Source organism: Rhincodon typus, chromosome 7 (genome assembly GCF_021869965.1).
Source record: "Rhincodon typus isolate 14 chromosome 7, sRhiTyp1.1, whole genome shotgun sequence".
In the NCBI taxonomy this organism is placed as follows: domain Eukaryota; kingdom Metazoa; phylum Chordata; class Chondrichthyes; order Orectolobiformes; family Rhincodontidae; genus Rhincodon; species Rhincodon typus.
This window is the reverse complement of record NC_063338.1, coordinates 12,146,570-12,161,674: the sequence shown is the minus strand read 5'-3', so window position 1 is coordinate 12,161,674 and position 15,105 is coordinate 12,146,570. Positions and strand designations below refer to the sequence as shown.

The following is a 15,105-nucleotide window of genomic DNA, read 5'->3' as shown; positions in this document are numbered from 1 at the left end:
GTAGAGATGAGCAAGTAAGCTAGGTACGGCCTGATGGCTCCTTAACTTTATTTTTTGGGAACAGGGACACTTAAAAGTGATGCTTGCACTTGAATGTTTCTTGGAATATCTCTTTACAAATGTGGCCTTTCAGAAAGCTGTCTTCACAATGCCTCTGCCTCTGTGGAACTCTGCACTTGCTCAGTTAATTGCACTTCTATCCCATATAAATACTGCTAGTGGCTTTTGTTGGCACACTGACTTGAAATTGGAATTATAATAGATGCAATTATTATCATGGCTTTGTGGAGGGAAGTGAGCTGTTAATTGGTGCAGTATTGCATATTTTACTGTGGCAGTCGTGGAGATATTAGGTGACACATTAGTCTTTCACCTCTGGGACCTGTGTTGAAATCTATCATGGACTGATGGACTTGTGTATTAACTCCATAAGGGTGTTGTAAATCCAGTTCCCAAAGGTATTAAAGCCATTCCCAATTTGGTACTGGTTGGCAAAGACATACAAAGGTATCACTGTTGCAGGAACGGGAAAAAGCAGCGTTCTGATTTTGAGGACACTGCGGTACATGACTAGATCACAGTAAAGTGAACTGCGGATGAAACCGAGCAGCTATGTTTTCCTTGTGGATGCATAATGATTACTACTGTATATGATTTTCCTTCACAAAAAAGTAAGTTAGAAAACATTTAGATTCTACGACCAATTTGCCACTTTCTCTGAACAGCAGTCAGCTTCAATATTTCAGATTTAATATCGTGACAGCCGTGGGTGAACAGAGGTACGTTCTCACAGCTGAGTCTGAAGGCTGTGAATTCAAGGACCACCTCCAGAGATTTGAGCCCAAAATCTATGCTGACTCCCCTTTGCAACGCTGGGATGGTCACACTGCCATACATTCCAAGTTTTAAATGAGACTTGAAACTGAAGCCCTAATTACCACCTTGGGTAGATGTAAAAATGTTCTGTTTAAATAAAGGCTGTTCTCCACAGTGTCTTGGTTGACTAGCAACCAATATCACTGAAACAAATAATCTGGTCATTATCTTGTTGCTGTTTGCAAGACTTGTCAGTGCACATTGTCTTCTGTGTTTCCTTCCTTTCATTATAGCAACCTGCATTGCAAGAATTCTATTTTTGTTTCCAATAGGATGTCAGAGACCGGTGGGATTGTCCTATGGGAACGCAAAGGTGTGTGCCTACAGTGGCTGGTACTATTGCCAAGCATGTCATGTTGACGATGTGTTCCTGATCCCGGCTCGACTGGTTCACAACTGGGACACCACAAAGCACAAGGTGCGTTGCTCCTTCAAAGTCTCTCGTGAGCTGCAACAACAACTTGTAGTTATATAGCACCTTTTAATGTAAGCACTTCACAAAATATTTCTATTGTACCACGTTGGGAGATTTGGCAAGTGAGCAAAAGCTTGGACGGAGTGCGGAGGAGAATCTGAAAGGGGGAGAGGCAGGTGGAGAGATTTAGGGAGGCAATTCCAAATGTAGTACCAAGGCATCTGAAGCACAGTCAGCAATGGTGGAGTGGTAGCAATTCTAGGATGTGCAAGAGGCCCAAAGTGGAGGAGCATTGACAGTTCAATGGGCTTTTTTTTTGTAGGGTTTGGATTTGTTACAGCCATAAGGTGAGCCACATTTATGAAGAGACTTGAAAACAAGAATGAAAATTTAAAAATCGAAACTGCAGTGATCTAGGCACCAGAGCAGGTCAATGAGTATTTTGGCAATGACTGAATGGGAACAGGGCAAAATGGTGGCTCTATCAATTCACGAGAGGAATATGTAGCTATTTTTGTCCAATATTATTTTGCTATGCATTTTCCTAATTCCCTCACCTGCTTTTCATGGTTTCTCTTTTCCCATATTTCACCAAACAGGTAATTATTTGAAAGGTTAGCATTTGTTACCCAACCTTAATTGCCCTTGAACTGCATGTTCATAGAAACATAGAATATCTGAGCAAGAGCCAGCCATTCAATATGATCATGGCCGGTCATCTAACTTAGTATCTGTTCCTGCTTCCACCACCATCAAACCCTCCTCCCTGCCACCACCTCCCCCGTCCATACCCTCTTTCTTTTGATCTGTTTATTCCTAACAACTATATCTACATCTTCGTTGAATGTCTATGATGTTTTGACCTCAACCGTTTCCTGTGGTAGAGAATTCCACAGGCTCACCACTCCACAGGTGCAGAAGTTCCTCCTCCTTTTCATAAATCACTGGTTACTGAACCTGGAACATCTCGAGTCTAGTCTGTCTGATTTTATCCACAACTTTTCTTAAACGTGCCAAGCTGTCAAGAGAGAGTTGTACAATCTCTTTTGAGAGAACATTGTATGAACCATTATACTAGGGTGATAATCAAGATTTGAAATCCGCTTCTTGAATTCATCTGCTGTTGTAGTTCTGTGCTGTACCCTTTGAGAATGTGAATTGGAATATTTAGTTCCATCGTCAGTCCTTCCATTCCTTTTAACGGTAACTAAAATCTTGTTAAATACATTCCTTCATTATTCTTTCATGGGCTCTGGATGTTGCTGGCAGGGCCAATATTTGTTGCCCATCCATAATCGCCCTTACTTTGAGTGGGTAATTAAGAGTCAACCACATGGTTGTGGATCTGGAGTCACATGTAGGTCACACCAAATAACGATAGCAGATTTCCTTCCCTGAACGATGTTCGTGAAGCAGATGGGTTTGCGCAACAATCGATCGTCGTCAAGGTGACCACCACTGAAACTAGTTTTCAGTTACATGTTTTAGTGACTGAATTCAAATGTTGCCACTTGCCATGGTAGGATTTGAACCCATATCCCCAGAGTATCAGTCTACGGCTGTGGATTGCTAGTTTTTCTTATTCATTCACAGGTTGTGGGTGTTTCAGGCTAGGCCAACATTTGCTGCCCATCCCTAATTGCTATCACTTTGAACTACTACATTACAGCTGAGTGGTTTGCTAGGCTATTTCGGAGGACATTTAAGACTCTGTCACATTGTTGAAAGTCTAGACCTATATGTCGGCCAGGCCAGTGACAACAGTAGATTTTCCTTCCCTCGAGGACAGCTGTGAAACAGGTGGGTTTTACAACAATCAGCCGTGGTTTCATAGCCACCATTATTAGTCTAGTTTGTAATTCAAGATTTACTAATGGAATTCAAATTTCACTTTCTACTATTAGCCTGGGACTCTGCATGACCAGTCCAGTGACAGTACTTCTACCCCACCGTGTTTCCAAATATTTCACATCAGTGAAATAATGGAGAATGCAAAGTTAAGACTGAAGAGTTCTGTGCTGTGCAGCAAGTGAATTGGGTTTCAAAATGAGATCAGTTTGTAAGAGAGAAGTAAGTTGCTTTTAGGTAGGACCTCTCACAGCCACAGCACCCCAAAGTGCTTTACAGCCATTTGAGTACTTTGTGAAGTCTGGCCGCTGTTGAAACCTAGGAAGATCCCACAAAATAGCAGTGGCCAGGTTGTCTGTTTTCTTAAATTGTTCTGATTGAGGTATAAGGATGACCAGGGCATCAGGCAATCAGTTTCTGCACGACAGATTTTCACGTACTGCATTGTAATAATAACCAGATATTCTTTCTCATTAATCATGTTGGTTAAGGGTCGCACCTTGGCTAGGACAGTGTGCAGAGATCCCCTTCTCTTTAAGAGAATGCTATGGAATCTTCCAAATCAACCCAAGAGGAAAGAGTGTCTGAAGTTTAGGGTCTCCGCCAAAAGGTGATCCTTTATCAGAGCCAGAAGCCCTCAGCACTGCACTGTCCACCTAAAATTTGTGCCCACCTGCCAAGTGGGACTTAAACCCAAGACCTCTTACTCAGAGGCAACAGTGCTATCTACTGAAGTCTGTTGATACAATAAAAATTGTTTTATTTTGACTGAAATCTTCTGTTACTGTCTCATTTTACAAAAATAAATCACTCTCAAAATGTGGCTGTTGGTGGCAGGACTGGTATTTGCTGCCTATATCCTAGTCACCTTGAGAATATGAAGCATTCTGATGAAATTGTGTGTGGTTTGCTTAGGCACTGGTAAAGACCATTTAAAAAGTCAACTATGTTAGTGTGGCCTGGAGTCTGTGACAGGCCTAGAGTGTTTAAGGACAGCAGGTTTCCTGCCCTGATGGGACATGCATAAAGCAGTGGAATTTCCACAGCAATCAAATTTTATAAACTGAATTCCAATTCCCCAATTATTATTCAAACTTCCGTTAGCTAGATTAACAGTCAAGTAACCCAACCACTATCCGATCATATTCTTTTTGTCCCTACGTTTCTATTTTCAAGCTTATTATTTTTCCTCCACAGGTTTCAAAACAAGCAAAAGAATTCCTGGAGTACATATCAGAAGAGCCACTCGTTGATGTCCGACAGGATAATCCACATCTGTACGAGCATGTGGAAGCGTTGGCCACTGTTCTCCGCTTGCGACAGCAGCTCAAATCGCTGAGAGCGTACCTGTTCAGCTGCAGGGCCTCTGTGGCAGAAGATTTGCGCAGAAGGTATGCTCCTCAAACCTACTCCCAGCTTTGACATGAAACTACTGCATAGTGACTTCTTAATTTATTCAGTGGATGTAAGCATCACAGGCAAGGCCCGCATGCATTGGCCAGTATCCCTGAGAAGGTTATGATGTGCCACGTTCTTGACCTCCTGCAGTCCATGTGGTGAAGGTACTCCCACAATGCTATCAGCATTTTAACTTGGCAGTAATGAAGGAGCAGTGACGTATTTCCAAGTTAGCATTGAAATAACTCCCCAGAGGCCGGTATTCTATCACCAAGTCACCCTTTTATTGATATGTGGAGAGTCCTTGACGCTGATCCAGCTCCCTCGGAGCCAGATCCCAGAACCTCTGACATTCCTGTTCGTATCTGACAGCCAGGGCTCCCTGATTGGGGCTGTTAATCTGATCCAGTCGGGGAACCCATATTCTATAAGGTCCACCTGGCTAACCTCATTATAATCGCTGCATCCCTCCCCTTCTGAGTCCAGGAATGTAGTCCGTATTTGTTTTTGTAGGTCCTCGTGGGGCGTTTTAGCACGGGTCAGGTTCCTCCAATTCTGCCTCTGATACAGGTGGTGCGTGACACACAGTCGCTTACCTCTTGTACTTGGAGCATCTCGGAAGAAATTCATTTTCTTCTTTGGGCGGCAAAAGCATCGAGGTGGCAACACCTGCCATGTCCATTTCAGATTCTGAGATATCTTCAACACTTGACAGAGAGGAAGAACCCAGGGGTTCTGGAAGAGTCGGAAAGGCAGTCAAGGAGTCGGGCATGTTTTACTCCTGCCCCATTTGCAAGTTTTCAGCTTTCATATATGTCCACGTGTTTATTCAGGACCATCGCAACTACCCGAACTTTGTACGTCACTGGATCTGACCTCACGTCAACCGTGCCTGTTACCCATGCAGGGCCATTCCTGTGATTTCCTACCCCAGACCTCTAGTTGTGACAGCCCTTTGGCTTCCCACATCAACACCAGATGTTTCGGTTTTGCCAGTGTCCGATCTTTCTGCATCCAAAGTCAACTGTGACTGGAAGAATGTCCAGAAAATTTAAAACTATTATGGATTCTTCCAGTGCTTGTACTACCGGTAAGGTGGCTCAATGCATCCGCATTGGTGTTCCAACTTGACAATTAGAACCTATCGCTGAATTTGGCCTGAAGCTATGGGCGGCGCTGCCTTGTCCTCTTTAAATAAATATGACAATGTTTTGTGGTCCATTATTATTGCAAACTTTTATGTCAATAAATGGTATTGGTGGAACTTCCTAACTCCAAAAATGACCGCCAAACCTTCCTCCTATATCTGTGCTTATTTACACTCTGCATTAGCCAAAGTCTTGGATGTGTACACAATTAGGCGTTCCTCTCCATTGGGCCACCTATGAGCTGATACTACCCCAATGCTGTGTGGGGAGGCATTGCATGTCAATACCAGGTCTCGTGTGGGATCATGGTGTGCCAGCACCTCAAAGGCTGAAAGCTGTTTTTTCACTTCTCTGAAGGCTATGACTTGGCAATGTCACCATTTCCAAGGCTGGCTCTCTTTTTGTAAAAGTTGATGCATAGGTGCCAGGATGGAGGCCAGGTTATGTTTGAATTTTCTGTAATGATTCACCAGCCCATGGAAAGACCTCTGCTCTGGTACTGACATGGGAGCAAGGGCACCTTTGATCCCCTCACTTTACCTTCTGTTAGGTTCCTTTGAAATACATAAGGAACAAGTACACAATCTTTTCAAATATCTGGCTTTATTTCTTTTTAAATGTTGATCAGACAATTGCATGTTGAGACCTCTCTACAGCAACAGCTCGTTCAGTATTTTTATACATTTTGGTTTTACTTGATGCTCCCCAAAACCACGAACTGTTCCGCCATACCCTAACCACGAGGTCTAGGTGAACGTGGTTATCACTAACCACGTGGTCTGGGTGACGGTTTATGTATAACCTATGCTCATAAAAGGTTCCCCGTTTTCTAACCATGATGTCTAGGTTAACATTTGTTTGATATATGCTTGTAAGAGGTTCTCGATATTCTAACCACAATGTCTAGGTTAATGTTTACTTTTGATATATGCTTATGTTTGCTCTGGACCAATTTCAACCGCATCAGCAAGCTCCCTTTTTGTCTTAGCATTTACAAATTTAACCCTTGTTATGCTGTAGCTTAATCATACAATTTTCAATATACTTCACTCCTTCCAAAGGGTTTATCACTGTCTCGTCAACTCTGTAGCCCAAGTGGGAGTGCCTGGGACGCACATTTTTCCCCTTTAACGCATACGCCCGCCTGGGAGAAAAGTCTAAGGACTATTTCTGAGTTCTCTACGTACTCCTTGTTAGTCCATCCTGTTATTAGCACGCCACTTAGATAAATGGTAACCTGAGTTAGATCTTGTAAAATGTTCTCCATCGTCCGCTGAAAAATTGCACAGGCTGACTGTCTCGCTTATGAGTATTAATTGTAGCATATTTCTGGAAATCCTCCTCTATCTGCGATCACAAATACACGTGGGTCATGCCCAGTTTCATGAAGGACAGCCCTCCCTGCCAGCTTGGCGTATAAATCCACTGTGCAAGGGATTGGATATTTATCTCGCTACGAAAACTGGTTTAAACTGTTTGTTTAAAATCCCCACAAAAGCGAACTGATCCGTCAGGTTTCACAGTCGGTACGACCGATACTACTGCCATTCTGCAAACTGAACTGGTTTGATGATTCTTCTGCTTTCCAGCTATCTGATTTCTGCCTGTAAGGCAATTGACACTGGGCGGGTGTTGCAGAATCGTGGAATTGCTTCCTGGTAAACATGCAAGGTGGCCTTCATTCCTTTGATAGTCCCTAGACCTTCCTGAAAAATGTCTGGGTATTTAATCAGGACTTCACTCAGGCAGCCATTTTCTAATTGAAAAATGTTGAGCCGATCTAGGTGAATCTTTCTCAACCAATTTCACCCCATCAAGCTTGGGCCCGAGCTTTTTACTGTAGTGGTTCCCTGTTGCTTCTCATAAGAGACTGGAACCAAAGTTGTTGACCATTAATCTGTAAACGTTCCCCAGTGTAGTTTTTCAGTCTAGCTGATGTCTTGCCCAAACTTAAAGATTGGAGTCCAGAATGAATTATATTAAAGACTGGTTCTATAATTGCTGGAACGGCTATGCCAGTATCGACCTCCATTAGAACCAGGTGATGGTTTAATCAGATGTTTATTTTGATTGGTTCTGATTGGGATGTTGCTAAGCAATTTCATTGTTCCAGACCACATGTGGGTGGACTTTCCAGGACGTGCACTCTCCTGGATACCGACATATGGAGTTATTTTACACCATTTAGGTCTAGTAGAAGTTTTTTAGCTGTCTCAAGTCTACATAGCGGCAGAAACTACAATGGCCTACTGGCCCAGATGCTGAAGAAAATTTTAACTGTTTGGCCAGGGCTCGGATTTGTTTTCGAGTTTTGCTGTGGGCTGACCTAGAGTCCTTCTGTTCAGGATATGTCCTAAGTAAGGCTATGCAATTGCCTTCACTTAAATGATGTTCCCTAAGCTCCTTTGGACTGGCAAGAGTGATCACTTCCATCAGAATACCCTATAACTCCATATGCTCCACTTGCCACATTTTCTAATGATAAAGCCAGTTGTGGTGTCTATTTGAAGTCCAGTTGGGCCTCAGCTAGTGAGCACTTTTGCATGGTTATATCACTAATCCCACATACGAAACAGTGTCTCAGCATCTCACTTAAGGTTAAACCAAAATCAGATGCCTCTGCCAGTCTCTTAACCTCGCCAAAAATCCTAGTATGATTCTCCTCATTCTTGAACTGTTGATTAAAACCGATAGCATCTCAGAATTAGGTAAGGCTTGGTGTCATAATATTCCTTAGCTAAGTCTGTCAACTCTTGAACGGTTTTAATATCTGGTGCCTCTGGGAAAGTTAGGCTTCTAATAACCTAAAAAGCTGCGGATCCACACGCTATCGGGAGAATTACTCGTTGCTTTTTGTCGGCCCCAATGTCATTTGCCTGGGAAAAAAAACACATTCTTTCCACGTAATTGGTCCAGTCTTTGACGGCAGAATCGAATGAGTCAAGCTTCCCAAATAGTGGTATGATGCTAGAAATCCTTACTCCTAGTCAAAGACAACTGTTGTGAGTGACTCTTTAAGGGCCTGTTTTTCTCTCGTCGTCACTGAAATATCTCCACAAAGGCCGGTATCCTGTCATTAAGGCACCCTTTTTATTTATATGTGCATAATATGTGACACTGATCCAGCTCCCTCAGAGCCAGCTGTCCGAGTGAACAGAACCCCTGACACTCCTGTTTATATCTGTCAACCACGGCTCTCTGATTGGACCAGATTAACAGCCCCAATCAGAGAACTCATACTCTATGATATCCACCTGGCTGACCTTGTTCCAAATACCACGGCCATAATATCTTTTCTCAGCAATACATAATTATAAAAAGTAGTTATATGTATCTATGGTGTCTTTATAAATGTTTTATTTAGTCTATCTTTCTATCTATTTCTCTCCACGTGGAAGAATTGAAAGTGTGGCATGCACAGTAACTCCTTTGATGCACCTCTACCTTCTTTCGCAACATCATTTTGTTCTGCCTTTTATGTTCCACTTCTTTTTGCCATGCAGCTCCCCCGATGGAGAGACAGAGGTTGAAAGAAGGAATTATAGAGTTTAGGGCCTAGGCAGTTGACAGCCACGTTTTTGAGATCGGGGATCGATGTGGAACCAAAATTGGAGAAATACAAATGCCTCAGAGGTTTGTAGAGTTGAAGCAGGTTATGGGGATAGGGAGGAGCAAGAATGTGGAGAGAGTTCAATACAGGAATGGGATTTTTAAAAATTGACACTTTGCTGGACTGGGAACCAATGTCAGTCAGCTAAGCACAGGGATAATAGGGAAACCGGAATTAGCATTAGTTAGGAAACAAGTATGTAGGTTTTGTTAGCTGAACTATATTGAAGGTGGAAAGATGTAGATTGATCAGGTGGTGGAGTTGTTAAGACATGGGTAAAGTCTCTGCAACAGATGATCCAGCAACTGCAGCACCAATGTTTCAAGCTATTCTAAGAATATTGATGGTAAGGTGTCATGGTGTGCAGGGTGCCTCTGTAGTACTGCTGTGCTGCAATTTATTGTATGACAAATCAATTGTAGTGCAAGGCAATCAACTGGCACTTGATTTTAGCTTGTGTTAGGCTACTCAGCAAGGACACTCAAACCAGTGAAAGACCTTTCAAACTTCAGAAATCTGACCGTTTTAGTGACTCCGCTCTGAAAACTATATGCCTTACAAAAAGGGTTCATCAAAAAGCTGTTTCAGTTGAGGCATAAAACTGAAAGCATTTCTTTCATGATTAGAAGATGCTTTGGACCATTGAAATACTTATCAGGTGTAACCACTGTGCTGTAATGTAGAATAGTGTGTTTCCATGCAGAAAGATTCCATAAGTAGCAATGATAAATGTCTGAGCCATCTTCTCGAACGTTTGTGTTAGAGAATTCCAAAAGGCTATGGAGGCCAAGTCATTGAATATATTCAAGAAAGAGAGAACATTTTTTAAAAGATTTTAAAGACATTAAGGATTATGAGGGATTATGTTCATTAAAGCACGAATATAACATTGAGATAAAGGATCCGTCATGATCATATTGAATGGCGCGGCAGGCTTAGATGGCCGAATGGCTTTCTCCTGCTCCTGGTTTCTATTCTTCCATCTGTTTTATATCGAGGGCAGGTGAGAGATAAATGTTGGCCAGGACAAGGGGGAGAACAACTTTACTGTTCTTCAGCCAGCGCACACCAGAATCCTTAATGTCCACGTGGGTGAACAAACAGAGCTTCAGTTTATCCTCTCCTCCCATCAGTGCAGCACTCAAATTTCAGTCCAGGTTATGTACCCGAGTTTCTGGAGTGGAACTTGAATTCACAATCTTCTGAATCAGAGGGGAGAGTACAGTTGTGATCCCAGCCAATTATAATATTGAACAAGTTAGATCACAGAGTGAGACCTGGTTTGATGGTTAAGTTTTTAAAACAAAAGGAAAAAGAAACACAAACTATTTGAAACTGTCATATTACGAATATCAGAAATAACGTTTCAGCACTTTTACTCTGTCAATATTCTTACAGCTACTCAAACCTCAGTGAAGTGTTACTCTGTTTCCACTTTAAAGTTCTCTATTCATATGGCATGGTTTTTTTTCAGCAAGCATTGCACATTTACTCACTGCTATCCTCTTGTTTATGGAACTTCAAGTGACCCTTGAGCTGCTAACACATTTCACTTCTTACCATGTGTTCCTGAAACAGCCTTGGAGGATGTCTTCTTCTGACATCTTGAAACCTTATTTTTCTGGAGCTTTTCTCTTATTAACTTCTAAGTCACTCGGATTTTTTTTCTTCTGCCCCATCTGTTTTGGAAACTGCTAAACTGCACTGCTGATGGTACAGGTCTTTTCCTTCTGAATGACCTGGGGTGGCACAGTGGTTTGGTGATTGGCACTACTGTCTCGCAACTTCAGGGACCTGGGTTTGATTTCACTGATGAGACAACTGTCTGTATTGAGTTTGCACATTCTGTCCATGTTGCATAGGTTTCCTCCAGGTGCTGTGGTTAGGTGGATTGGCCATACCAAATTGCCCATAGGATTGCAAGGATGTGCAGGCTAGGTGGAGTAGCTATGGAAAATGTGGGGTTGCAAGGATAGGTTAAGGGCGTGGGTCTAGGTAGGATGCTCCTTGAAGGGTCAGTATTGACTCAATGGGCCAAATGGCCTGTTTCTACACTGTAGGGATTCTATGATTCTGTGACCTGCTTTTGCCACCTTCCAGATAGTTTACTCTCTCTTTTTCTAAAAACTCGTTTCTCTCTTTGTCTCCCTGTGCCGTAGGACATGTTGTTTTCAGGCAACAACCCAACATTATTTAAGCTCTTCATTGCTTCAGAAAACTATTCACCTCAAGGTTTTCTAAAAACCTTATTTAAATGCATGTAAACAAGTTTCCAGACAATCCAGTACCTTTCACAGAACTCTGAAATGAAAGTAAAATTATATCACCCTTTCTTAACAAAGATCATGAAAAAATTCACATCAAACCTAATACTTCTGTCTGTGTCAAAGCCCAAATGTAAAGAAAATATATCATGAACTTTCATCACAATGCAATGACAGTTGTACAGTTTATGATATCCGGCTCATTTTCCCTCGCACTTAAACCATCATAGAAAGGAAGGCTTGCTCGATGCAGCTTATTTCACAGTCCTGCGATGTGTCACTTATATTATCTATGACCCTGTGTTATCTGAGAGTAGGATCAGGTTCTGAAAGTATCACACAGCCAATTTATAGACCTGAAAATACTGTGACATCTCTTGAGAAAGAACTCCACCTCCACCTTACTTTCCTGCATCCAGGCCTATTTAACAGTCTAGTGTTATCTGGCAGACTATCTTGAAGAATTGGGACCTCCACAATCAATTGTTACAGTATTTTGGAACTGCATGCACTTAACAGCAGTTGTCATGTTAATTTATTTCCAAACATACCCTCCAGTCAATCATCTGCTTAATTGCAGGGAGGGTGACTAATTGTGGTGATAATGGGAGACTTTGCACTGCACTGTTGCTCAACCATACATGCAGGTGCAGCCCGTCCTGCTGTATGTGATTTGTGTTGATTCTCCAAAGTGGATACGGAGATAAAATCCTGACAGTTGCAAGCTTGTGTCAAATGTTTAATTTAAGGACTCGAGGAATGTCTGCGACTGACTCTGAATACGTCTAACCCCCTTTTCTGTCCTGCCTGGATTTCTTCTTTTGTGTCCTGAAGGCGTGAATTCCTGCTGGGGTGCGGTTTCACCCTTGTCAGCACCATCTTGGCACCTTGCCCATGTGGTATTTTCTTGTTTCACAGGCTGGGCAGCCCACAATCCATTCAACCGTATGGGGTCAGTGGTGGTGATGGTTCGGATGGCGGTGGTGCTGTAGCCAAATCTGTCACTGCTGTCTGTTAAGTCTGTCTCTGTTGGTTTCATGATAGGAGTCACAAGATAGTGATCAGAAATGTGACCCAGGTGGCTGTTTACTTTCAGCCAGTTCCTGCCTCAGCAACACTGAGGGTGGCATCACACTCTCGCTGTCTTTGCCCGAGACTACCTAAATCTGCACAGGCTGAAAATTCTGCTTGGGAGCTTCTGGTCTATAAATTTAAGTTACCCTCCATGCATATAACCTTAATAGAGTCATGAAGCAAGAAGAGCCTGAAGGGTCTAGACCTGAAACGTCAGCTTTCCTGCTCCTCTGATGCTGCTTGGCCTGCTGTGTTCATCCAGCTCTACACCTTGTTATCTCAGATTCTCCAGCATCAGCAGTTCCTACTATCTCTGCGTTTATGGTGAGCATTTTGTGACCTCATGACATTCCAAAGAGGTAAGGTATTAAAGAGCTTCTAAAAGACAGAGAAATTCAGTGAGGGAATACCAAAGCTTTATGTACTCAGTAGCTGAACACGAGTAAGAAAGCATCTCGTGGTGGAGTAATGAAAATCAAAGTTAGGAAGATTTAACTTGTATAACAGCAGTCACAAAGTTCTTTACAACCAAAAAAGTGCCTTTTGAAATGTAGTCACTGCTGTCTTTTAGGAAACACAGCAGCTAATTTATATAAGCATAGAAAGCTCCCACAAACAGCTGTGTGATGATGACCAAGTAATCTGTTTTTGTGATTGTTGATTGAGGGATAAATTTGGTCCTTCTCTTCTTTGAATTGTGCCATAGAGCCTTGTTTTAACATCTTGTCCAAAAGATGACACCTCCAACATTGCAGCACTCCCTCAGTATTGTACTGGAGTGTCAGATTAGATTTTTGTGATCAAGCCTTGGAGAGGGAGTCTTCAACCCAAAACCTTGTCATTCCAAGTGTAAGTGTTATTAATTGAGCCATGGCTGTCATCTAATGCACAAAAGGCGGAGTTAGAGGAATACAGAGTTTTCCAAGGGTTAAGGGGCTGGAGAAGGTTACAAAGTTATGGTGTAGTGAGGCCATGAAGTGGATGGGATGATGATGAGCATTTAAAGTTTGGCTGCCAGTCTATTAACCTATCAATATAGGTCAGAGAGGGCACAGTGTATGACTTGGTGTGAGTGAGGCTACTGGCAGCGAAGCTTTGGATTATAAGGAAAGAGTAGAGCACAAAGTGTCACAGCCTCTGCATTGCAGCAGCTGAACTTGTTTTAGGAATGCCAGTTTGGACCACAAGTAAGTGCCTGCAGTCTGAGGCAGCTGGATAACTAGCATTTAATAACCTGCTTCTTATTATAAAACATCATTGTTACTGTGTATTGCTTGCTAATAATTTGATTACAAGTTAATACAGTCATGCAATGAACCCGATTACCTGCTAAATGGTAATTGAGAGCAAAAATCTAGCTGATTTTGAGTACCACCCCTGCAATCAAAGTAGTCTGTTCTGGGGAAAAAAAAAGGACAGGCAGACTTGCATTTGTCTAGTGACTTCTGACACCTCTGTATCTCATCAAGCCGATGAAATACTTTTGAAGTCAAAGCCAATTAGTGTCCAGTGAGATCCCTCAAACAACGAAACAATCTGTTTTTACTTGTTAGTTGAGAGATAAACGTTGTCCAAGGGGATCACCCCATTTATTATCAAAGGAAAACCGAAAGAACTGCGGATGCTGTGAATCAGGAACAAAAACAAAGTTGCTGGAAAAGCTCAGCAGGTCTGGCAGAATCTATGAAGGAAAGAACAGAGCTAACATTTCAGTGAACTTATCTCCACCTATCTCAACTCCATTTTCTCCCCCTTGGTCCAGGAACTCCCTACCTACGTCTGTGACACCACCCACACCCTCCACCTCCTCCAAAACTTCCAATTCCCTGGTCCCCAACACCTCATCTTTACCATGGACGTCCAGTCTCTATACACCTGCGCTCCCCATGCAGATGGCCTAAAGGCCCTCCGCTTCTTCCTGTCCCACAGGCCCGACCAGTCCCCCTCCACTGACACCCTCATCCGCTTAGCTGAACTCGTCCTCACCCTCAACAACTTCTCTTTCAATTCCTCCCAATTCCTACAGACAAAGGGGGTGGCCATGGGTACCCGCATGGGCCCAAGCTATGCCTGCCTCTTTGTAGGTTACATGGAACAATCCCTCTTCCATAGCTACACTGGCCCTAAACCCCACCTCTTCCTCCGTTACATTGATGACTGTATTGGCGCCGCCTCGTGCTTCCACGAGGAGCTCGAACGGTTCACCCACTTCACCAACACCTTCCACCCCAACCTTAAGTTCACCTGGACCATCTCTGATACCTCTCTCTCCTTCCTGGACCTCTGTTTCCATCGCTGGCAACCACCTGGAAACTGATATCCATTTCAAGCCAACCGACTCCCACAGCTACCTAGAATACACCTCCTCCCTTCCTACAAAAATGCCATCCCCTATTCCCAATTCCTTCGTCTCCACCGCATCTGCTCCCAGGATGAGGCATTCAACTCCCGAACATCTCAGATGTCCTCGTT

At 42.9% G+C, this 15,105-nt stretch overlaps 1 protein-coding gene across 3 annotated transcripts in view; it reads left to right on the top strand.

Annotated features, from left to right (window-relative positions):
• The window catches only part of plekhm3 (pleckstrin homology domain containing, family M, member 3), a 73,882-nt gene that overhangs the window by 53,950 nt on the left and 4,827 nt on the right, over positions 1-15,105 (top strand). For all 3 annotated transcript variants that reach the window (XM_048599555.1, XM_048599556.1, XM_048599554.1), the window contains 2 exons: positions 1,149-1,294; positions 4,337-4,530. In XM_048599555.1, the coding sequence (XP_048455512.1) occupies positions 1,149-1,294; positions 4,337-4,530 (340 nt within the window). The remainder of the gene's footprint in view (positions 1-1,148; positions 1,295-4,336; positions 4,531-15,105) is intronic.